The sequence below is a fragment of the Citrus sinensis genome, chromosome 6 (genome assembly GCF_022201045.2).
Source record: "Citrus sinensis cultivar Valencia sweet orange chromosome 6, DVS_A1.0, whole genome shotgun sequence".
Taxonomy (NCBI): domain Eukaryota; kingdom Viridiplantae; phylum Streptophyta; class Magnoliopsida; order Sapindales; family Rutaceae; genus Citrus; species Citrus sinensis.
In genome coordinates, this window is record NC_068561.1 from 25,345,806 (window position 1) to 25,371,229 (window position 25,424).

The window sequence follows — 25,424 nt, forward strand, 5'->3', positions numbered from 1 at the left end:
CCTATATATAGAGTTTATTTTCTTTAAAGAAAATATTTCTGTTAATATTTATCAATAGAGATTATTTATCAAGCTATATGGCTTCTGTTAATACCACAAACATATATACAAAGCCAAGTACATTACTTAACTTCCATTACAAAGGCATCTAGTAAAGGTTGTTCTTCACAAATGCACCATAGTATTATATATATATATTTTTTAAAGGGTAATTTTTAAAAACCTCCCCTGAGGTTTGAGGCTGTTGCAAGTAGATGGTGAAAATTATTTTATTTGTAAAAAATCCCCTACCGTTAGTTAAAATTTTCATTGACTAACTGTTGACTTTAAAAAGACAATATTACCCCCAATAATAGTTTACGTCAGTTAAAATTTCCTTAAAATCTTAAAAAAAATAAAATTACAAACATTAAAAAAATTATATTTTATATCAAATAATTAAGATTTGTAATTTTATTACAAACTTAAAAAAAAGTTTATGTCAGTTAAAATTTTCTTAAAATCTTAAAAAAATTAAAATTACAAACTTAAAAAAATTATATTTTTATATCAAATAATTAAGATTTGTAATTTTATTACAAACTTTAAAAAATTACATTTTTATATCAAATAATTAAGATTTGTAATTTTATTACAAACTTAAAAAAATTATTTTAAGATTTGTAATTTTATGTTTTTAAGATTTTAAGGAAATATCAATAACTTGATCATAGTGAAAATAATTGTTTTAATTACTTATGAAATTATAAATATTTAGAATTGTAAAATTGGGGGTAATATTGTCTTTTCAAAATCAACAGTTAGTCAATGAAAATTTTAACTAACGGTAGGGGACTTTTTACAAATAAAATAATTTTCACCATCTACTTGCAACAGCCTCAAACCTCAAGGGAGGTTTTTAAAAATTATCCATTTTTTAAATTTATATTTTTAAAAATATATTAAAATAAATATCCACACTCATGTGCGTATGCTGATTGTTTGTTGTTAATCGGCTGGTGACAATTGAAATGAAATGAGACAGAGCACATGGTAAAAGTGAAAATTGCAAGTTGATAATGACACACTGACAGAAGCAGAGCTGGAGTTTAGTGTGGGGGGTGTCTGTTGCTGTTAGATTCTCTGATGTTTCATCATCTGCGGTTTGTACATTCAATTTAATGGCAATTGTCCTGCGTCGTCTGTTATCTGTTACAGCAATAGTGTTTGCTGAGTAAAACTGTTGACTTTTTAGTCTCTCTTCTACCTCCAACCAATTATTGAGGCCGTACCATTTTGTTTTCTTTGCTAATTCACAAGGAGAAAGAAAAAAAAAAAACACAGAATATTCAATTTGATAAGCCACTAATGCTTGTGGACCAAATGCCAATGGTCGATACATGAAAGGTTAGAGATTCGGGCAAAATCAGCAAATATTTTGAGTTGATTAATGGATTTGTTTGTAATACAATACAAGATACTAGCATTTTAAAAGGTGGCAAGAAAGAAAGAAAATAAGTCAATAATTGAGATATTTAAAGAAGCTCAAGTGGTCATAAAATCTCTCCTTAAAAACTATACAAGATAATGTTAGTGATAAAGTTTGCCAACCAAGTCACTCAATTATTGTCAGAAGCAAGCAAGCAGCCATTGAAGTTGATAGAAGCTAGTGCATGAAAAAAGGTTCGTTACGTAAAGGAGATATTGAGAAAATTGATGAACCCCTGTCTGTCATCCATGTTTTGTTTCAATCAAAAGGTTTGAATTTTGAGGTCGATATTTTGGACTGAATCCCCTTGTCTGCTCCCAAAGGGGGGGAGGGTGTGCATGTAGTTGATTGGGCTGATGATTGTGATGGGTGGGAGCTTTTTAGCGTGGAAATGGACCTAGCAAGCCCATGTTTGATTTGGTAAGTTGCGAATTCTCATGGGCATTTCTAGTTTTTTCAAATGGCCTTTTATAACTTTTGTCAAGATTCTCTGCAATCGAATCATTCCGGTGATTGATTACTTGCAAATTCGGAAAGGGAATTGGAATCGAATTAATAGGTTTTACTCAAAAATAAAAATTATTACTAGAATTCTAATTTAAAAAAAAGGATTTGAGAATCAGATTTTTTCTCTTTTGACTGACTAAACTACCCTCATTCAATTTTTAAACTAGCCAATTTTTTATCATGCTCATACTTGAGAGCTAATAAATTTCATTTATTAACAGCTGTAAATTAGAAGCGACAACATCTTATTCAAAACATAACCAAGTAACCAACCTTGAGAAATTTTCTTAAACAATAGAAATAACTTAATTAGGCTAACACATCGACAACTTTGACATTCAAAATTTCATTTGGCTAATGCCTCACAAGCTGGACGTATATTTAATGGGGTTTGACGTAAGCTTTAACAAATGAGTGTATCTTCTAAACACCCCTTAAAAGTCCTATGAAACCCCCACTGCTCATATTTATAATTATTTTTTCTTTTTTATAAAATTGCAAAAAAGAATAAAAAATTTCAAATAGTTTAATTGAAGTTACTATCATCTAGAATATTAATTAAATTGTAAATATATTTTTCAAAATAAAATTCATATTATTAGGAAATTTATTTTTTCATTGTATCAAAATTATTTTGATAAAATCATATATTAGTATTTAAAGATAGTTATGTCCTTTCATGTAATTTCTTCTAAAAATAGAACTACAACTACAAAAAGAAGATTTTATAAGGATCTGAAGGGGTGTGTGAAATTGGGCCAAGCATAAAAGGTTGGATACTACTAGGATACCAAAAACTGCGAAAGGTGTGATTACTGGGCCTCTTATTGGACCAGCGAGCAAACAGCAGCAGAGTTGTTAGCTACAGAAGCACAAGCTTTCTCACAGCATGTAATATCCAACTGCTAAATTTGTCACTTCAAAAAAAAAAAAAAAAAAAAAAAAAAAAAAAAAAGAGTGACAAATAACATGTTCTTCACCTTATGGGTCCATTTAACGTTTCATGTTACGAGTTGGAATGTTGGATAATAAATCTTAACAAATCTTTGGGTTTTTTTTTTTTTTTTTCTTGAGTTGATTAATGGATAAATTAGTGTAAGAAGCTAGCGGCCATTGAAGCTGATATAAGTTGAAGAAGATAGACCAAATTACTTGCGCTTTGTCAATCAAAAGCCTTTGAATTTTAAGGTCCATATTGTTTATGTCTTGGAACCCTGCAAGCCCAATTTTGAAAAACCTCACAATCGTGTGGCAACAGCTGAAGAGTTCTTCGAAAAACCAATCAGTAGAGGCCTTGTTCGAGTGAAGAATGCAGGAGCTGGAGGCAAAATCAAAGCAATCAATATTCCCATTGTTGGAAGCCTGGCTATGTTCCGCTCTTTAATGCGGGCTAACACACACCTTCGTTCTTTGTTGCACCTACACTCAGATAACCAACCCTCTGCCGCAATAGATTGTGTGAATATTTGTAAAATGTTCAAAATCCTCAGGGTTTTGGACTTGCGAGGAATTAATAGCCAACAGGATTTGGAAATTTTTGCTGTTTGAGATATTTGAAGTTGGATATTCCTTCCCTTTCCTTCATCATTATGCAACCCTCTCAACCTTTATACGCTAGATATGTTATCCAGCTTCATAGATTGCGTGCCTGTTGAATTTTGGACAGTGCATGAACTGATGCCTCTAAATTCTGGTTACATCACTCTGCCTCCACATCCAGGAAAATATTGCAGGTCTTTGGAAAATATAAATTTCATTTCAGCCTTAACATATGACCCAGCTGTTGTACTCCGGATATATTGGGAAGACTGCCCAATCTTGAACATCTCCGAACACATAGAGATTTAAGTTATTATCAGCCCGCGTTGTCCCTAGGCCTTGCCTTTTCAGGCCGAGTTGTCTCAAATCCTTGAAGCTGCAGCAGCCAGCAGGGGTTTCAATTTCATCTGGAACTTAGCATTAATCCAATACGTCTTCATTTCAGCTGATCAGTGCCCCATAAATCAGTCCTTATAATCGATGCAGGGCGTTGTTTGGTTTCAGGGATATGCTACAAGTAATGTCATGGTTGAATTATTGAGTTGAAAGTTGAATAATTGTTCTACTTCTATAATTTCGGATTGGCTGTTTGTATTTGGCTTGTTAATTCGGGAAATAGCTGTATAAAAATAATTTCAGTGATTAATAACATGTTCTTGGTCTTATGCTTTATTTGCTTATGTCATCATTTCGATGTGCTACATATTATAAGTTTAAGGGTTCATGTTACAATTTCGATATGAGCTTTAGATGCCAAAGCAGTGTAATCTTTTGAGTTGATTAATTTAATACAAGATACCCTTAATTTTGAAGGTGACACGGACAAGAAAGAACTCACTAATTGAGGGGGATTCAAATTAAAGAAGCTCAAGTGCAAACTGCGAAAGATTGATTACGAGGCCTTGTGTTTGACCCTTCAACAAAAATTTCTATGGGAATATATCTCATGAGCTGAAAGTTAAAATCTGACCCGAACAAATGAGATCATTAATGCCCAAATTAAAGGTTTTTTTTTAAAAAAATGTTGATAGTTTCTCGCATAACAAGTTTACCCTTTTTTCTTAATAATAATAAAAAAAAAACAGTTCTGGAAAAAAAAGTGAATTAGATAGAATACTCAAACTTCTAGATCATTAAAATTAGTACTTGTTATTGACTACAAAGTTGTGTCCGTCCCCTATATTTAAAACCGAAATTAAAGTCACTGACCTTTAATTTATTTAGGGTTTTCTTGAGATTAGTATAAGGTGAGTAATGCTACACATCTTAAATTTATCATCCAAGAAATTATCCTAAATGATGTGAAATTCTTAAATTGAATAATGAGATGATATAATTAATTCATTTAAATCTTTAAAAAATTAATAATCACTCAATAAATGGCATATTATTTAGAATAAAATTTAGTATAAAATATTTTAGATAGTTATTATTTCTCTTATTATAAGTTGAAATGTAAACATGAAAAATAAATTGGAAAAGAAAGTACTTCTATCATGAGTTTTATTTTCTGTGTCAATGGAGAAATTAAGAACCCTCCGTGACTTTCACTTATATTGTACATGCATTATCTCTCACATTTGCAAATTCACTTGTAAATTTTCTAAAACAATCAATTGCAGTTGAAAGAAAAGAATCAAGAGGGAGATGTGAGAATCCCCGCTTGGCCACTTCAACGAAATGGAGCTTTCCAAAGTTGACTGTTTTTGGACTTCAATGCACATGTGCTTGCATATAGTCATGTCGGTGCATTTGTTAATTTTGATTTGACTAAACCTAATCGTATTAATTATCATATGCTTGAATATCTTTCCATTTTCTTTAATTGTCTCCTTAAGCATCCTTAATTGTCTCGTACTTAAATGTTAAGGAATATTTTATGCATAAATGTGTCCACTCTCTTGGACACGAAAATCTTCGCCCACCATCATGTAAATTCAATCATTATTCATCATAAATAATAAATGTCAAAGAGTGACTCTATATATACACACCCGCGCGTGTCTCAATTTATTTATAAACCCCTTTAAGGACGAGAAATTAAGGGGTGAATTAGATTAAGATGATTTTTCAAAGTAACAATTAAAGATTACATTGAAAAGGTTTGGTTTTTAAGTGTTATTATTTGGTTTCTGCTACTTTGTTTTTAAATTTGAATGGAATCTACTTGAGAAGACCAGAATGGAAGTTATCTCAAATGGATAGAGTGGAGTAATTCAAAGAGTTACTTTAAGCAATGATTGATTGCGTGGATAGAGAGATCCAACGAAAGTGAAAAGTGCATTTGATGAATGGAATTAAACAATTAAAATAAATTCATTTATTGTTATTGTTCTTCGTCACCGCTTTCTTCTTCTCTTATTCTGTGTGAAAATATCTATGGATCATTGTCAAGCCACAAGCCTACAAAAAGCAAAGCAGAGCAAATAAAAAGGTAACGTCGGCAAGAAAATAGCATGCATGCAATTAGCAACAATAATTACAAGTACCCATTCAAATGTAAATCAAGAAATTTGAGGTTTTTATATAAAGTTGAATTTAATTAATTAATAGTGATCAAAGTTGGTGGGAGAATGCTTAAACATCATTTATTGTATGTCGGCGACTCTAATTCATGCCCAACAATGTATTAGCAAACAAAATCCAGCAACATTAAGCTTGTCGGGGACCGATAATCCCAAGTTCCAACACTACATAAAATTTGGTTTATTCATCAATCAGAAACTATCAAATCGGAAACAGAATTAGGGTTTCGTGAGGACATTTTGGTCTTGTTGATAAAATGTGGTTGATAATATCTGATATATTGAAAAAAAAAAAAAAAAACGAAGGCAACAACAAAACAAAACAAAACTCACATGGATTAGCATGTGAGGAGACTATGTAATCAATCAATGAGAAAATGGTGGGTACAATTTTCTTTATTTGGTCATGTGAAGAGATCGACATAGTTGATATACGTTGACTTTCTTTGAATTTAGATATCTATATGACACTTACGAACTTCATATAAAAAAAATGGTTTTGAGTAATAAAAAGTGAAAGCAAAATACGGTATGAAAAATATTGACAGAAATTGATGGAAATAGCCTAAAGTTTGGTGCGCATTTATAAATTTTGGTCATTAATGTTCCATCTCTCTTTGTTATTATAGCCAATAAATACTAAGAATTGTTGATGTTTGAGACTCGATTGAGAGTGATACATAATGACTTTGATACAATAGATTAAGATATAGTAAGTGAAATGTTATGTGATTGATGGAGTGATTTTTTTATTTTAAGGAAGAATTTATAACTTAATGACTTTTTAATTTTGGGGGGGGGGGGGGGTGGGGTTGGTCAATGATAGGTATTTTTAATTATAAAAACAAGGAAAATCAGAAATTGGCTAAAATTATAAATGATCACCCAAATTTCGACTACTTTTATTATTAATTTAAACATGATCATAAATATTTTAGTTTTGATTGACACAAGACGCAGAATTCAATTTAAATAAATTTATACCATGCAACTAAATCTATCAATTTGATTTGATGGACGATATATAAGAGCTAGAGAAACAACTGTCAAAAACCCTTATCAATAATTTAGACAACGAAATCCTGATTTAAGAACTTGTTGGTTGTTGGCTAAAATTTAAGCTCTCAAATAGAGACTGAAATGAAAATTAAAAAAATAATAATAATTAATGAAGGGGCCTCAATTGGAAATAGCAAGTAATGCAAGTTTCTAGTAACACGTGACACTGCTTGACAAAAGCTATGAAATTTCAATCTTCATGGCCTTGTTTTAGAAACTCCATAGATCCCTCCATGATGTTATGTACTAGACTAAGACATGACACGTGTCATGTCGTGTGAGTGAGGAGATGGGGCATGTGAGGTGATCAAAGTTGCATTCACTCACGTAGATATGTCCCAAACAAGGAAGAAAAACAATTATTTAGAGAGAGAGAGAGAGAGACTTGGGATTTGCTTGGTGAGTGAAATTCTGGAGGTAAAATTTATAATACATGGCTTGGAGTCTTCAGTAATATAATATTTATACATAGTGTTAGATAAAAACAAAGTTTATTGTAAAGAACTAGGTAATGATAAGGTGTATGTATAAGCTGCGTATGCGTGCCCACGTCAACTACTACTTTTGCAACTAGGTCAATCACCAATCAGTGCACGCCATCTAAAGGTTATGGGCATAATAGTAGAAAATAACTACCAAGGTTCATGGAATGCCAAAAGAAAGTCTCCCGTGGTGTGCATTTATCACATTATTATGTTTAAAGTGTAGTATGGTCCTTAGATACAATATCTTTTTTTAAAAAAAAAAAATAGGAATACATCCACTTTGAACATGCATGATACTTTAATTTGAGCCTACATTTTATTGGGTTTTTGTTCTTATTTTTTGTTACTTAAGATATGCTCACACTTTGAAGAATTCTTATTAGCTTATTAGCTAACGTGTGATAGATAGATGATTTATTTATTTGAACTAAGACAGTTGATCTCTATGAATTAAAGGAGAAATTTTAGAATACATCAGAGGTGCTATATCAGTCATATAATAAATAAATAATATTATGATATATGTGTATTTATTTTGAAAAACAATCATGGATGTGGTGGTTATATTAAATTTAATTACACATGTCATACATTCATCAATTTATTGTAATACATAAGAGGTATTTTAAAATTTCTCCCGAGATAAAAAGGAGACCTTTTAAATACAGACATAAGGTGGCAATCCTTGATTTGCTAACGAAATAAAGCGATGAAGACCGTAATAGGAGAGGATGACTGCCCTATGATCACATGGTATTGCGTATTGAGACGTACACACGAAGGCCCACTTTGTTAGGTGAAGAACGAACACATTTCTTAAAGCCCACTTGAGATCAAACCCCAGCTTGGAAACACAAAGAAGAAGAGTTGTATGGTCTCTCTCTCTCTCTCTCTCACAAACTTAAAAACCAAGACCCCTTCTGCTTTCTCCAATGCACTTGTCTTCTTCAATCCAACATCACTGTCTTTGTTGTGGTCCAATTCCTCTTTATAACTGATCTCTTATCACATTCTCCATATAGCTCTTTAAGTCCATCTTGCTTCTCTTGCCCTCTCTTGAACTTCATTTCAGAGTTCATTCTGCGCAACCCCTTCGGCCTTCAGTATCTTTCTTTTTTATTTTTCCCAAGTGAATATTGCAAGTGCCTTTTAATTAGCTCATTTACATTAATATATACAAAGCAAGTCAGCAGCTAGCTCCAAGGATCATCATGTCTAGCAGAAGGTCGAGGCAAGCTGCCGGTGTATCGAGGATCAGTGATGATCAGATCATTGAACTTGTCTCAAAGCTACGCCAACTCCTCCCTGAGATTCGCGATAGACGCCCACAAAAGGTACATATAATTACAAGTTATTACTTTCACATTATTTTCCAAGCCTGCACCATGGAGTTAATTAGCGTGTACCAAAACACCGTTTTACTTTCACTACATGTACAGCGTATTGCAATTATTTTAGACGACTTTAATTTGTAGAAAATAAATAGTTTGAACTTTGACTCAAAAACTTAGGGACAATAACGAAGCATCTTCTAGGTTTTCTCTTCTCTACAGACGTTGGTACTTTACAAAATACATACCACATACCATAGCATTAAAACGTTATTTTATACTTACGGAATATAATACTGTCTCAATCTTTATTTTGGAATATGAAAATAGTATAGTATTAATATTTCATAAGAGTTCAGGTGCTGATTGACTTGAATACTATTGAAGCTGGACTTGGAACTTGGAAGAACCAAAACCCACGTTGGGTTCTTAAATGACATAGCTCATGTATAAGTCAAAAGTTTGTGCGTAGCTTCAGCCTTATTCTATGGCACAATAATATATGTATGTACATGGTTTCATGTGCATTATGTTTAATGTTTGTTGATTATATACATCTCATTTAACGCCACAAGAAAATGACTCGTTTCTAATTTATTTTGTGACAGGTTTCAGCTTCTAAGGTTCTACAGGAAACTTGCAATTATATTAGAAGCTTGCACAGGGAAGTTGATGACCTAAGTGAGCGACTATCCCAGCTTTTATCTACTATAGATGCTGATAGTCCCGAAGCTGCGATAATTAGGAGTTTAATTATGTAATTCTGTAGCCTTAATTACTTAATTATCTTTCTAGTTCTTCTCTACTTTAATCTTACTAATTAAGTTCTGGTCACTACATAGATCAAACAAGAACTAGAATGTATTGTAACTATAATTAAGTTTGTATAATAAAAGGACTTGCACTAGCAAAGCCCAAGTTATAATCAATATTATAATATATTTTTTGGATTTTAGTTAGTTGATTATAAACTATATGTTGTAATCCATTGACATGATTTGTAATTAAATTAATTTAAATTATGATTATAGTAATTTAATAGTGAGCTTTTGTCGGTAAGTTGGGATCAGGTAACATAATGTCAGGAAAAAAAAAAAAAAAAAAAGGTTTCACATGCATGATTAGCAAGTGATTTGATGGAATACTAGGCACTTCTGTTGCATGAAATTTATTCTATTGAATTTCCCATATCCCTTGTCAATTAAATAGATTATTTTTGTTCGCCAGCCAACGTATTATCTTAATTTTGTTCGTTTCTAAGCTTGTGCCGTGCATTTAAGATAGGGTAAATACACTTCTATATATATATTTTAAATTTTAACACTGATATATCTGTCGAGAATTTGTCGTGAATTTGGACAAATTTACAGACTTGTAACTCTAGAAACTTGTGAATAGTCAAGAAAATTATTCATTTATTGATATTATTATTACGGCATAACGTCGACGTAACGAAAATACTTAATTATTTTGGAAGTGTACTTCTTTTACGAAGGAATATGCCATATTAATTCTTCAGAAATCTCTTGATAAAACATGATATAAATATGTAATTGTGCTGTATTAGTTCCAGAAGTCGATCAATTAATCCAGAGCCTACAGACCACTAACAAAAAAATTCTCTAGTACCTTCATGATTTATCTATACATGATCTTTTTACCTCAAACACTCAATGTACCCTTGATTTTTGTCTAACTTATACTACTTGTATTGATATTCTACAGTTTGGAAAATGACCCTTTTTTTTTGGGGGGGGGGGGCGGGGGGGCTACACCTCATAATTAGGGGAAAAAGTACTAAGCTAAACAGAAATTGTAAATGCATGAATTTTGAGAATATTTAAAACAACACGAGAACCAAGTAGAAAAATCTTTGACTTGAAAACCTGCAGGTATCATGGGATTAAAAAAAAAAAAAATTTGATTTCATCATTCGGAGGACTACGCCACCACATAACATTACTACACTGCAACTCCCAACAATATATTTCCGACTGTAGGTGTACCGAGAATTTTCTAGAGCTATGCAATTCATGAAACAAAGATTTCTTAAGGAAAAAGTCTTGGGTGCTCAAGTGAGACTTTTTCATTCGCTCCTTAATCCTTATCATTTGTATATTTTAAGAAATCATAAAAATATTATTTACATATATACACACATGTGATAAACAGTAAATGGATAAGAAACAATTTTCCTTTTCCAGAAACACCAAAAACTTTTCCTCTTGAAAACCATGAGAAATTAAGAGATTGATTTTGTAATAAATGGATTACTAACAAGAAGTAGTCACTCTCCAACCAAACATTTTACCAATCTCTGTCAAAAGTTTTTTGAATAACCAGAATCACAGCCATAATTTCTGCGTAGCATGCCATATATGTATTTAATTTATTTGGAGCAATAAATATATATATGATGAAGTTGAAAAGGAAGATGCATGAGACATTATATGAAAGGTGAATAAAGCTTGGTGGTTACTGACAGACTATGAAAGGAGAGTAGGTAACATTATTTTCAATATGCTTTTTCCATCTGAGGCCATAAAGACAATGCAATAAATCTTGAATTTGAACAATCATAGCTAAAACTACTGCTCTCTCCATTATTGATTCCTCAAAGTGAAATTGACTGAGACCTTGCATCGATTTTATACATTCATAAACAATTAATAAATTGCAATATTTTTTTTTCAAACTTGTTGTCATTTTAGGTCAAAGGTAAGTTAATTCAGAAGTAAAGCACCAATCAAACATGTTTTTGGCCATAAATCACGAACGCAATTGATAGAGATATGAGATCTAGATGCTGGATTATGTTCGCTAATTAACTAAGTTTGGTCAATTGTATCATTTGAGGGGAAAAAAGAACTTGCTATTGCATATGCATGCGACCAATAGTTAAAGCAACTGTTGAGACTCCTTAAAAAGGGCGTTGTTAGTTCATACACATGCGACCTAAAAGTTGTTCTTAATCATTCTCATAGTTATAATGAAGAAGCATAACTTAAGGAGAATTTAAAGTTATTTTATATATTCACATTTCAGCTAAGTGGCAAGAAATTAATAATATGACCAAACTAATAATATTTTATGCAAGTGAAATTAGAAATATTCACTTTTCAATTATATTCATGCTCAACATATAAAATAAAGAGAAAAGATAGAGTTACAAATTCTTGTACAAACTTATTTTTGTACAGAATACAATTTTTTTGAATAATGAACTAATGAAAAATTGTTAAACGCAGATGTTCATATTTTAGAAATTATAGATTTGAAAAGTTCACCATTAATTGTTTTGTTGCGTAACAATTGTTTTATTTTGTTATACTATTATTTTGGTGCATAACATCATTGTGTTACTTAAATTTTATGTTTTGAAACTGTAAGAATTAATATCCGCATTGGAGAAGAACTAAATCAAACATCAATAAAAGAAAAACTTGCAGAATGAAAGAGACATATATGTATGGGGTGTATGTAAATAAATGTGAGAAAAGAAAAAGAAAATGAAAAACAGTCTAGTTATGTCTAGTAAATTAGATTCCGAAATTTGGATGTTATTGCCGCCCCAAATTAATGGCCTATTACAAGTTGTGTGGTACAGAAACAAGTTGCCTTTGGTAGTGGGCAAGAATCAACAACCAAAAAGAAAAAAAAAAAAAATCTCAATTGTTGTTTCAGAAGTTTTACAATAAATGAAAACAAAACTCAATCAATTTTGCATGTTCGTACGATCATAAGAAGTCCCTTTCATACTCCCCGCTACCGAAGGAAGAAAAATGTCGATGAAGGAAAACCTAACAAAAAGACCATATGAGAGGATTCCATCAGAAACATACACTTTATCTTAAGAGTTTACGAATTTGAAAAACATTTTTATGAATCCAATGAAATTTTACCAATTCAATCAATAATTTATCTTTTGTCGTGTCAAATTATAAATAAGTTATGTGTTCTTTTAATGTTTTTAAGGTAAAAATAAATCAATTTAACAGTAAAAAAGAGGCCATTGGACGAGGGCAAAAGATAAATTCATTATACTAGATTATCATTCTACGAATCTTCTCTATTTTGCATTTGATAAAAAAAAAAAATTATATGAAAAGCATTTAAAATGTTTTCTCTCTTTATTTAAAGGGCTTCTTAGATTTCGTTAGATTTGATTACTGTAGTTAAAAATGCCATCAAACATTGATTATTGGGCTGGGCCTTTTAATGATGTTTTACGAGAACTGTTCTTCACTCTTCAGGTATCTCAATGACACATTATAATCATTCATTATTTTTTTGGAATTGTAAAAACTAGTAGGGCGTTTTATGAAAATTTCCCAACGGTTAACCACTCCTAAAGTACTTAATTACATTCGCCGCCAAAATTAATAACAGAAACCCGTGATGCGCGAGACTATTCGAGTAAATTCCACACAAAAATAAAGACGAATCCACGCTCTTTTCGAACGTGCACCACGCCACGCTCTCTTTATCTTTAACAGATTCATAAAAATAAAATAATAAATTTCATGATTTGCTGGTTCATGATTGCCCTTTATTCACGCGTGGGGTTGGTTAGTTCGTTAGATTAGGAACGTACTGTGAAACGAAACAAGTAAGGCGATAAAAAGAGGTAAAAAGGGTATGTTTGGTAATCAAAATCTCGTCTTCGTCTCTGACCTCTTATCAGTTATCAAGAACAGAGAATAATAACAACAGGTACGCTTAAAGTTCAGAAGTTTCAAGTTCTTGGTTTTTTTTTTTTTTCTTTTTGTAAGTAAAATAAATGAACAATTATAGATTTATTTGCTAACTTTATGTGTAAATTGAGGTTGATGCTTATCACGCCATGTTGAATTTGAGATAAAAGCATTTTTGGGTATTTGAAATTGTTTTTGACTTTGCAAAAGAACAGTCATAAACAGTCCCATAAGTGGGTTTGATAATTTATCACGTCATGCGAATTGCCTTACTTTTAGTTTTAACTTTAATCTGCTTTTTTTCTGCCTTGTTTGACTTTGATTGTTACTTAAAGTACAAGCTAAGATTTGCTTTAAAAGATTCCTATGCAACTTAGTGAAACAAAGTATGTTTGTTTCCATTATTGAAAGGTTTACTTTCTTTTCAAAAAAAAAAAAAGTATGTTTGTTTCCATTAACAGTGATTCCTGGGATCCTCTAAAAAGGAGCTAATTGGGATCATAATTGGGTAGTTGATAATCCAAACCAACAGTATGTAGATGAAATGAACCATCAAACTGGGAACAAATGACTTGTAATTTATCGAGTAGATGTTAGAAATCAGCCATTTTGTCTTTGATTGTGCGCCGATAAGGGTTTGATGTTGTGAGGTAGGACCACTAGAAGATATGAACATAAGATCATTGAAGTCACCACCAATGTGATAATCTATTATCTCTTCCTGACATTTCCGTTATCATCTTGGCCATTCCTTGCAAAAATGGCCTCTTCTGTGGACTGCTGAATATAAATTTCACTGTTATTTGTTGAATTTGGTGAGATGATTTCTCAATGATCGGATTAGCTTTGTCAAAATAGTTTACTGAAATTTTATTCTGTATCTCTACCATTAGGTACTCATAGTCCTTGTTTTAACATTTTTGTGAAATCTCCGACACAATGTATGCTGGTGGTTATGTTGCTGAAGTTGTAGGCCTGTCTCCTAATGCAACAGAAAAGGACATTCATGAATTTTTTTCCCACTGTGGTGACCCAGTGCATGTCGAAATCATCAGGTAGTGTTTTTGTTCTTAGTTTTCGTTAATGAACATGAAATTACTTCTCCAGTTAATCTGCATAATGGTGGCTTGGCCATGATCACGTATAAATTTTATGCACCGTCCATTTCAAACTCATTGAATTGACTATCCATTGTTATTTGATAAATGTAAAGGTCATTATTGTGCTTTAAAATGTTGAACACGTCTGCTATTGAATTAAATACATTATTGTTACCATAAGCTTCTAGGCTATCCTTTCCTTTCCTGATCAGTGTAATGTACTGGACTCCACTGAATGGCATTTGGAGCATATAGCATCCACTATTATCTGAACTTCTGAATTAGAAACAATAATTTATACTAGTGGGGCATAAATATTTGTTTAATGCTGATCAAATGCATAATCATAATCAGAGGGGATCATGCATTTAAGAAGTTGATTTTTTTGTTGAAATACAGATCTGGTGAATGTGGTGGTACTGCATATGTGACATTCAGCAATGCTTATGCTCTGGAGACTGCTGTTTTGCTTAGTGTACGTTGCCTTTCATACTCTTTTTAAGAGAGTTGAGTACTTATTATGGAAATGGTAACACATTTGCACCGAATTTTTAGCTATTTTATTTCTGATCCCTTCCTGCCCCAATCTGTAATATCTAGTTCTGAATTCTGAAAAATGACTGGTTTGAAGCGGACTGCTTTAGTCGTAGGCTTACTTTAACTGTCAAATATGCAGCCGAGTGAGGCTTCAATTGTACTTACAAATCTTAAATGTGCCCGTCGTGTATCATTGGGGAAAGCTGTTAAGAAATTTACGATGTTGGAACTCTGCTAATTACTCAAATCTGTACATTTATAATCAAACTTAAGAAGAATTACTGGTGGCAAGTTCCTATGACTTGTGTTTAAGAGATAAAAAAAAATGGTAATATTCGTACTTTTAGATTTTATTGGCAATGAGCTCAGTGCTTCTCTTGGGTGGAAAGCGGCTCTTTTCAAATTGTTTGGCTGTGAATGTAACAAATCTAGTGATTTGTCCCATTGCTTGCCTGTCTTACCTTTTCTGGAGAATTCTTTTATTTTCATTTTGGCTCAATCTGTCATAAACTTGAGATTTCAGGGAGCTGCAATAGTGGATCAACCAGTATGCATAATACGGTGGGGAGCGTTCACAGATGAACCTAACCCTTGGATCAGTTCATGGGGCTTTGATGAAAATTCTGGCTCAATGGTATGTTTCAAAATCCTCCAGTATGCAGTTGATTAATGGTTCATTTCCCAAAAGCTTATATAACTTGTAGATCTCTTCAACCTGGGAATTGAAGAGAACATTGAACATGATTTTGGAACTTCCAATTTTGTTTTAAGGAATTTGATAGGAAGGAAAAGAAATATGTTGTTCTCACATGTATGAATATCATAATTTGGTTACATTCATTGATAAAGCAAGTAATCAGAACTGTTGAATATGATTCAGTAACTATGCTAATAATTTGGGAATCTTTGGAAATCTAAGTATTTGTTTAAGGCAAAATTAGGGGACTGATCAGTAGGCAGAAATTTTTTCATGAAGGGGAAAAAAAAAGGGGATTGTCATGAATGGGAATAATTATAGAGTTTTTGAACTTAGATGAGTCTCGTGGGCTGATAAAATTGCGGATCTGTGATCTTTCTCTCTTTCGCAATGAAGCAGGATCAAACCTACAGTCTGTAGCACTTGAGTATGAACACAGTAACCTGTATAATATGTGGAATCAACAATCATATTTCATTTTAAGTTAATTAACATTGATGATTCTGTTAAGCTAACAGTTTATAATTTTAGCAGACCACTCATGTGGGGCAGTTTGTTTCTACCCCTGGAGAAGCAGTAACTGTTGCTCAGGATGCCGTTAAAACAATGATAGCCAAAGGGTACGTTTTGAGCAAAGATGCATTAGTCAAGGCCAAAGCTCTAGATGAGTCTTATGGACTCTCAGCTTCTGCAGCAGCAAAGGTAGCTGAGCTTAGCAATAGAATTGGGCTCACTGATAAGATCAATGCCAGCATGGAGGCTATAAAATCAGTGGATGAGAAGTATCATGTTTCAGACATCACCAAATCAGCTGCATCGTTCACAGGGAAAACAGCTGTTGCAGCTGGTACTGCTGTAGTCAATAGCAGATACTTTGCCGAGGGGGCTCTTTGGGTTTCTGGAGTTTTGGAACGCGCAGCTAAAGCTGCAGCTGATTTCGGTGCTCATGGTGCTAAATAAAGGATATTTTAGGTTTATAAAATTATCTATTTTCAGTCTGTTTGCCCAAAAGATCAATTGCAAATAAACAGTCAAATAAATAAATTCTGAGATATACCAGGCTTGTTTAGGTTGTTTGGCTTGCATCTGTGAATTACAGTTCCTGACCTGCTTCTTTATGGATTATATGGCTGTTAATACATCTCAGGCTTAGCAGTTCCTAAGCAACACACGTTTTGCTAGCTCCATTGGTGCACAATAAAATCCCATAACATTATATTTCAGAAGGAGACATTTCCTTGTCCATGAATTGCCTAGGATTCCTTATAATATGATAGATTGTCTAGGATCACCATGGTTAGCATGTACCTGATTTTGATATGACGAGAATGGCACAGAGGGACCATCCATTTGTACTCTTTTTGCATTTTTGCTTCTTTTCTATGTTAATTCAGGTCATGTACGAAATCCAGGTTCTAAATCTCGTGATGACTTGACTCATGCTTTTTCCAGTGTGTTTGCTCCCGGCAGATGCGCTGTCCTGCAATACATGTTCTTGGAATTATATTGCTTTTGAGTTTTGTATTCATTCTCTGATGACTGATGTTCATGCTTTTGTTTTATCATTTACACTGGCTTGTGATCGAGGACCACAGTTAAAATCCTCAGGATCTGAATTCAATGACCCTTTTTTAAAGTTGGTCCTCCAACAAAGCTGCCCGTGGGGCAATAAGCTGGTCTTATTGGGCAAGACTGTTGACCATCCGTTAGAATTTTCAGACAGCAACATGCATTGCACCATCAATCTGCTTTTCATCTGTGTACGCTAATAAATCATAGGCTGTATGGTTGTTACTTCCACATTTATGGAGCCAGCTCGATAACATTACTGCTTTTGAGTTACCTGTTAACTAATTCTTGATTTTCTTGATTGGCATTTTCTTGTCTGCCAACCATACATGATTTATATCGCATCTGAATTTTAATGCAGCAACATTTTATTCGCAAATGCTGTGCCTAAAGAAATTTCATATAGGCATCATCCCATAGTTTCCCCTTGCTTTGCCGGAAAAAGAGACGGAAAAGAAGAATGATAAGTCATTAATATTTTTTTTTCCCCCCCCTAAACTTTCTTCCTGATATGTATCTCAATTTTATGCATCATTTTATAGTCTTCAGTGAACAAAAACAGATAAAAATCAAACATAGAAATTTCATTTTATAAAAAGGGAAGAGATTATGTTTTACTGATAACTTTCTAAAGCAGTTGGAACATTTGCTGTCATGTTCAGATGATTGAACTGAACATATCCATATAATGGTTTAATTGCATGTAGAATATCAAATTCTACAGCATGATTGTAATTTGGCAAAATCATAATCTAGCAGCATGGCCTAACGTTCTTGCTAATCTTGATATTGCTTTACATCAAGACAAACGCAACCATATTGAGAGCGGATCAAATCCTATTTAATATGTGGTGGTTAGCTTAAGATGGGGGCCTGGTACCAAAAGTTTAGCAACATCTAGTTGTTGCAATTACCCTCAAAACAATGAAACTGCGTTGTGCAGCATTTATGACACATATACCCGATAGCAAGGGTTTTGTTCATTACTTAATAGCTCCTTTTGCACACTAATTGTCCTTTATCTGTGTCCAACACAAGTGACTTTCACTTGATTATAGATGGCAAAGTGTCGTCTAGCCTCTTGTGATTTTCCGGGTATTGGCCCCTTATCTATAGGAAATGCAATGACACAATTTGAGCCGAGATTTTTGCAACCTAAATCTTAAAATTTGCTTCAACATCATTTTGTGGGCTAATGCCTAATTGTTTCACTTTTTCTGACCAACCCAAATGAGCCTGACTTGATTAGATGGCAAATTGTTTGTTAGCCTGTTGTGTTTTTTTGGGTAAAGGACCTGAAGGATGTGAATTCTGTGACAGAATTTGAGACGGGAAATGAGTAGGTAAAAGGAAGATGCCTATATCTTTGTCGCATATATTTTGCATTATTTAAGTGGCATTTAGTTGGCACCACCTTTATGTTATGGGCACAGCTTGAATATCAAATTCTCCGGAGTATTTTATGCACTGTCAAAGATTATGCGGCGCCCTATAGCTTATAAAAATCTTTAAAAATGATAAGGCTCACAATTTTTTATTGAAAAAAATAGCTTTAATAAAAGTGAAAAATACCATGTGGTGATATATTGTGGAAACAAAAACGACAAAACCACTTTTTTTATTGTCAAAATGAAGAAGCTTCAGTTCTAGATGGGAATTCTTAATCTGAATGTTGCAGTTTCTCGAACTCAAGTGGGGCGATGATAAGAATTTTTCTATTGCCGTCTCATCAAGGGCTTAAAAAAAAAATTGGAGTTTTTAGTGCCTTATTGGACTTTTGTGTGGCTTTCAAAGGAAATGGTCTTGAGGTTTGAAACTTTGAAAAAGCAACAAATGCAAGCCACCATCCAACTTTTAGGATTCTTTTTCTACTTCTTTGGACCAAAGATACAGAATAGACCTTGTCCCCCACCCCTCTTCTTAAGGTCACCAGCCATTGCTGACCGACCCATTTACATTTTCCACCAAACTTGCTTGCTTTCTTCATTATTTAAGATCAACTACAATTATTACTAATACGACTACAATAGCTCGAGGAATTAGTTAATATGTTCTAATGAGAGGGTATAGGTCGGTGTAATGCTGCTACAATAATTATTGAACTAATCCACTTTCCTGAAAAATAAACTATACTCCTAGTTTTTAATTCAACTAAACCATATTTACCTACTTCTTAATTAGTTTTAATTTCCCTATATTTTTTGGGGGTGGGGAAAAAAGAAATTCAAAGCCGGCTCACACCAGGATTGGAGAGGTGGGTTGAACTATTATTATACATCGTATGTGAAAAAGCAGAGCTGTGGAAAGTTTGAAAATGAATGATTAAGAGGAAAAGGCACTAATGCATCTTATGCGTATTGTAAATTTTCCAGGAAAGGAAAAAGTGTACAAGCTTTTTCTTTTCTTTTCTTTTCCTTTTTCTTTTTTCCCCTCCTTTCTGAAAACATGATGAGAGTATACAGCCATCAAGACACATGACTAGAACACATTATTCTCTCTGTTCCCTATTGCATTTTCAATATGAATCTCCCTTCAAACATACCGAAAACTCCTCATTTCTGTACAGCAAGCAACTCAAAAAACAGAAAAACAAAAATAACAAGAACAAAAATGGTAAAAATTTATGCTTATGAACTAAAAGCAACATATGGGACATCTGGTTAGCCCATTCTCATTGCAATCAGGACATCTTTGGAAGCCAAAGTCAGCTTCTTCCCCGACCCATCCTCCTTCACTATCTTCTTCTACTTCTTCTTCCTTTTCGTAGTAAATTTTACAGCTCCCTGAACATGTTTCACAAGGCACAAATCTTACATCCCCACAGGCTTCACAAGCTCCAACATTGCCTCTGCCGCCATCATCAATCATTTCACAGCCTTCAACCACCTTCTCCAGCTGTCCTTCCTCGTGCATTCGCCGTATCTCTTCAGCTCCACCAATGTACTTTTTCCCCACAAACACTCTTGGCAATCCTCCCCCACTAAACCCATCTCCCAAAAGCTCTTTTAGCTCATTCTTGAACCCCGAATGCATTGATAAATCTCGCTCATCAACTCTAACACCTAAGCCTTTCAAGATCACTCTCACATGGCAACAATCCTCGTATGTTTTCCGAATTCCTCTAAGGCTAGTGAAGTACACGACAAGCTTTTCTTTCCCACATTTGTGATCTAAAACAGCCCCATTTGATTTCTTGACATCCAAGGAATCTAATGCAGCCGGCAACTTGTCATTCTCCAATGGCCGGAGGTGAAATGGATGCCTTGGTGATAGCTCCTGAAATGATTTTCTAAATGTTTTAATAACATCCGGATCAAATTCCAAAGCAAAAGGCTTGGAATTAGACTCACTATCACCATGATCATCACCATTAGCCATTTGCAGCCACATAGACATGGTTTTGCGTTCAGCACTAACATCTTCACATAGCTTAGACATTGAAGGGTCAGAATCCAACAAAGAACTTGGACCCCTAGCAAAATCAAAAGAAAAACTTCGAAAATGATTAGGTGATCTCAATGGACTAACATCTTCAAGACCCTCCATCAATTCCCAGGCATTGATAGTTTCAGGCTCACCAGGTGGAGTCCTAACTGGGGTTTTAGGCACAACTTTTGGGATTTTTTCTTGAATCATATTAGACCATTCCTTTGCTCGAATTAACCCCGTTGAAAATTCTTCACTTTTTCTTTTGCTCTTATCAAACTTATCCAAAAGATCACCATTACATTGATTATCGCTAACCTTTTGATCATCATCATGCTGCTGATGATGATCAGCATCAAGATCAATATCAACAAGGCTGCTCTGATTCTTGAAGTCCAGCTTGAGAGAACCCAGCGTGGATGATCTGAGTGCCACCACATGGTAGCTATCGCCTTTGGTTTGAGGAGGGTGATGAACGTGCATTGAGTAACTTCTCGACACCGGCGAGTACGGGCTCTTGCAGTGCCGGCATCGCTTTTGCTTTGAACTCGCACAACCCATTTCACCAAAAACTGAATTAAAGATGAAACAACCAAAACCCAAATGATAATTATAGATTTTTTTAAAAAACTTCTTTTTTGTATTGGAATTTGATGAAGAGATTAAAAAAAGCACTCTTGATCGAAATGAGATGGATTTGCAGAGTTTTGTAGCCGGTAAAAACAAAAACAAAAAAAAACACCAGAAGATAAAAAAATTTACAAAGCAAATTAACAAATCATTGAAATAAGATGCAAAAGCTGAAAATTTTTGCTACCTTTCCATTATATTTCTTCTTAAAAGCATGCAATTAAGCTCAGAAACAGAGCAATAATTAACACGACGACGAAAAACAACAACCCATCAAGAAACTGCCAACAAAATTGGCAAAACTTTCAACGAGATCCTGAAGAAACCCGTGAAAAGATTTGTGGGAACGCAAAGAAAATTCTGGAGAAAACAAAGAATGGAATTTAGAAAGTCAAAAAAGAGAGCAGAGAGGCCAAATTTATAAAGCCATGACTGATCCCCACCACCAACATTTATATTACTTTTTTTTTTTTTGCTTTCAGTTTCTCTCTCTTTCTGAAGATTGTCTAGAGAGAGAAACAGAAACGAGAACGCGTAATGACCGAATGCGATAATCGAATATTCAAGTTTCAAAGAAGCCTCCTCTCTCGAATGCCAATTGATGTGTTATCTGCGTGAAATTTGAGTTTCCGACGTCGTCGAACAAAAGGCATTTACTTTTTCAAAATAATGACATATAAGTACCTAACTTATTAAAATTTCTCTGATGATGCTTTATATTTGTTTCAAGTAAGTCCACTGTCATGAAGACAACAAAATTGCACCTTATAAGGTAGTGTTTTTGTTAAGGACCTATTTGTTACAAGTTGAAATACTATGCCTCTATTTGAGAAAAGGTAAGAAATTAGGGGTTTCGGTGTTATTAGTTCCTTCTCTTTTGAAGGTCAAAAATGTTTGATTAACGATGATGAAAGTGCCGGTAAATGCGGGAATTATTTTGCTTGAATGGCTCCTCCATCCATATATACAAGTCCATTTTGATACAATCTTTTAAAATCTTTTCAAACAAATTAATTTTCATTGACCTTTTTTGACAAACAAATGAAAAATATACGGGTCTATCTATGTAGATATTATTATTTTCTTTGAGGCTATCAGCATTTAAAATTATGTTCTTATTTGATAAATTATCAAAACACAGGCGTCTGAAAGTTTTACACCTTTGCTATAACTACTATAGGTGTTGCAATGGACGTATAATTTTCTCAAAATAGAGACCTTTCAGCATTAATGTAATAAATTGTCGGAGAGTTTATCTAGTTGTGTACGTTCACTTTCCACCCTTTCATAATTGTCAGAGGCTGATGAATTGGAACGTTACAGCGATTGTATTGTAAATTAATCATAAATCAACATCCAAAGTAAGAAAAAGAGAGAGGAAGAATTGATGGAGAACTTTAAATAATTTATCATATTTACATTTTATATATATATATATATATATATATTGCGAGTTAAAACATTTATTTATTTATTCCATTCTTTTTGGGAATTAAAAATCATGAAGGAAACGATTTTGAAGGACCAATTAGAGTTACAAGTCTCTACTATTTCTTTTATGTAATAGAATTTAAGTCTCTACTATTTTTTTTATGTAATAGAATTTATGCAATTAATTAATGGTTGCAAAAAAACACCATAATGCTAAGAGTTTCAGTGGGTGCATTTATAGTAACTCTCCGATGACTTGCTTTTTAATTGATGTGCAACAGTGCCAATATTTTTGTGAACGAAGCACGTATCGATTTCTATTGCCACTTTTGGCGTTGTCTTAATATTTTGGCACGACACCATTAATAGAACATCCAAGTAAAAAACGTACATTAATATATGATTAAGAGAAAATTGATTGCAATTAATGGAAGTTATTGGAGAAAGTAGTGCATTAGTATATGTCGTAATTATGTCGGCAACAATAGAAACATATAGCTTATGGAAATATTGATATTTCACCGAGAATATTATAGCTTAATTATTTGAGCTGTTTCGATGGGATAGTATTTTTTATTTCGATGAACTCTGACTTTGTTTTAATCACTCTTCATTTAAAGAACATGATGAAGAGAAAGCATAGGATTTATATTTTATTGGTAACGCTATTCTTTGAGAGAGAATAGAAGGTTAAAAGATAATTTTATTTCTTACAAAAGAGTAACATTTGAGTTGAAACTGAAACAAGCTTTGAAATCCTTACTTAGATGTACTAAATTAATGAATTACCGAAAACTTTATTAAAATGTCCATGTAGTTAGCAATCCGTGTAATTGTACCGTAAGAGATTAATTAAAAGTTGGTTGATCGATGGATATGAAGAATTGCATGGGGATTGGGTGAACTAATTATTATTGCACGTGCATGAAAAACATTGCCATATCCATGTGATGGCACGTGGATCCTTCGATCTTTACAGTTTCGAAAGGCAGTATGTGTCCTACTGTTTAACGTTTAATGAGCTTTAACTTATATAATTAATAATCGGCAGCGCTCAGCTGTAAAGGCAACCCAATCTGCTCATAAAGTTACTCCGTATTTACCGTAAGGGAGCCCCTATGTTACAATTAATGTAACATACACACTCAACAACAACCACACAAATGATGGACCCATATAATTTGTGTGGTTGTTGTTGAGTGTGTATGTTACATTAATTATAACATAGCATTTGCCTTACCATAAATATAAGATTATGTACTCTCCTCATTTGCTGCCTACGTTCGCATTTTAACGAAGTAAAATGCAAGACGTACAAAATTGAACAATACACTACTATTTTATTTATAGTAACCCAACAAAATAATAATACGTACACATGACGTTCGTATTTAAGAACTTATTATAGAATTTTATTCAGGAAAAAAAAAAGAACTTGTATGGTATAATGACCGTGACATTATTATAGGATTTATTATGAGATTGGACGAAAATAAAACGGATGAGAATATGATGTTAGATCAAAAAAATTGAACTTATTGGATTAGGTTACGTATTAAGTAATATTTGCAAGTAGGTGTAATAGTTTTTATACACTCAATTACCTTCTCCACCATTTTTCGTAACTTGGGTGAAAGCTAAAATAATGGCTTTGTCATGATTGTGTTTATGGCCAGTGTGTTTGTTACACAACTTACAACTACCGATGACCTCGGTCATAATTTCTTTGATTTGACACCATGTGTTTAAAGATTTGAAATATCTTATTTTGGCCAAAAGTGGAACTTGTTTATGATCGAGAAAATAATAATAGAATTTAATTTTGTTAAACGTAATGTTGTATTTGTGTGCTAAAACTTCTAAATTGGTTAATTAATTTGATATGTATGTTTTTTTGTTATTTTAAAAGGTAAGAGTGGATGAAAAGTTCAAAATAATTTTTTAATTTAATTATTTTGGAACTCAAACTCAAGTAATTAATAAAATAAAACTACTTAAAAATTACTCAATCAAACTCTGTCAGGAGCTGATTAAGATCATGTTAGACTTTAATTTTTTAATTGATTTTTTTTTCATAGTTTACTAAATGTGATACCCATAAGATCTTACGCCAATCTTGAGAGTTAAGGGTGGCTCACTAAGGTCAAGTGTCATCATAATAATTTTATTCTGTTGAATAAAAATTAAATATTTAATTTTATCTGAAATGAGATTGCAAAATTAAATGAAGAAAATCTAATAGAAAATCAAATTAAGCACAATGAATCTTGAAATTTGAAATTCTGCCCCAATAAAGATGATAGTGATTGTTGCAAATTGCATTACTGTTTCGTTCATGAATCATGAACGTGCTTGTCACTCTAATTTAGCCGATTATTAAGAAAAAGTGTCTACGTCAATAACCCCAAATAGTTTTAAATTTCACA

General features: G+C 33.0%; 3 protein-coding genes across 5 annotated transcripts; 2 read left to right on the top strand and 1 right to left on the bottom strand.

The window, feature by feature from the left end:
- The first annotated feature begins 8,441 nt into the window (after nt 1-8,441).
- On the top strand, nt 8,442-9,864 carry LOC102607461 (transcription factor PRE5). The gene is made up of 2 exons (XM_006482516.4): nt 8,442-8,917; nt 9,523-9,864. Exons 1-2 carry the CDS (start codon nt 8,795-8,797, stop codon nt 9,673-9,675), a joined length of 276 nt encoding a protein of 91 aa, XP_006482579.1. The 5' UTR covers nt 8,442-8,794; the 3' UTR covers nt 9,676-9,864.
- Nucleotides 9,865-13,349: 3,485 nt separating this feature from the next.
- LOC102607750 (binding partner of ACD11 1-like) lies at nt 13,350-17,123 on the top strand. Of its 3 annotated transcripts, none has more exons than XM_052443566.1 (5): nt 13,350-13,627; nt 14,502-14,663; nt 15,108-15,183; nt 15,769-15,879; nt 16,477-17,123. In XM_052443566.1, the coding sequence occupies exons 2-5, from the start codon at nt 14,548-14,550 to the stop codon at nt 16,900-16,902; spliced, it is 729 nt and encodes a 242-aa protein (XP_052299526.1). In that variant the 5' UTR covers nt 13,350-13,627; nt 14,502-14,547; the 3' UTR covers nt 16,903-17,123. The 3 variants fall into 3 exon arrangements, with proteins under 3 accessions (XP_052299526.1, XP_052299527.1, XP_024955731.1); XM_052443567.1 differs by lacking the exon at nt 13,350-13,627 and adding an exon at nt 13,657-13,681; XM_025099963.2 differs by lacking the exon at nt 13,350-13,627 and adding an exon at nt 13,699-14,423.
- A 2,710-nt stretch (nt 17,124-19,833) lies between these two features.
- On the bottom strand, nt 19,834-22,198 carry LOC102608437 (uncharacterized protein At5g39865). Its single transcript, XM_025100300.2, has one exon. It carries the CDS (start codon nt 21,496-21,498, stop codon nt 20,146-20,148), a length of 1,353 nt encoding a protein of 450 aa, XP_024956068.1. The 5' UTR covers nt 21,499-22,198; the 3' UTR covers nt 19,834-20,145.
- Nucleotides 22,199-25,424: the final 3,226 nt, after the last annotated feature.

Coding starts and splice junctions, on each gene's coding strand:
- LOC102608437 (XM_025100300.2), bottom strand. CDS start 21,498: ATGGGTTGTGCGAGTTCAAAGCAAAAGCGATGCCGGCACTGCAAGAGC.
- LOC102607461 (XM_006482516.4), top strand. CDS start 8,795: ATGTCTAGCAGAAGGTCGAGGCAAGCTGCCGGTGTATCGAGGATCAGT. Junction 8,918..9,522: donor GCGATAGACGCCCACAAAAG/GTACATATAATT, acceptor ATTTTGTGACAG/GTTTCAGCTTCTAAGGTTCT.
- LOC102607750 (XM_052443566.1), top strand. CDS start 14,548: ATGTATGCTGGTGGTTATGTTGCTGAAGTTGTAGGCCTGTCTCCTAAT. Junction 14,664..15,107: donor GTGCATGTCGAAATCATCAG/GTAGTGTTTTTG, acceptor GTTGAAATACAG/ATCTGGTGAATGTGGTGGTA. Junction 15,880..16,476: donor ATGAAAATTCTGGCTCAATG/GTATGTTTCAAA, acceptor TAATTTTAGCAG/ACCACTCATGTGGGGCAGTT.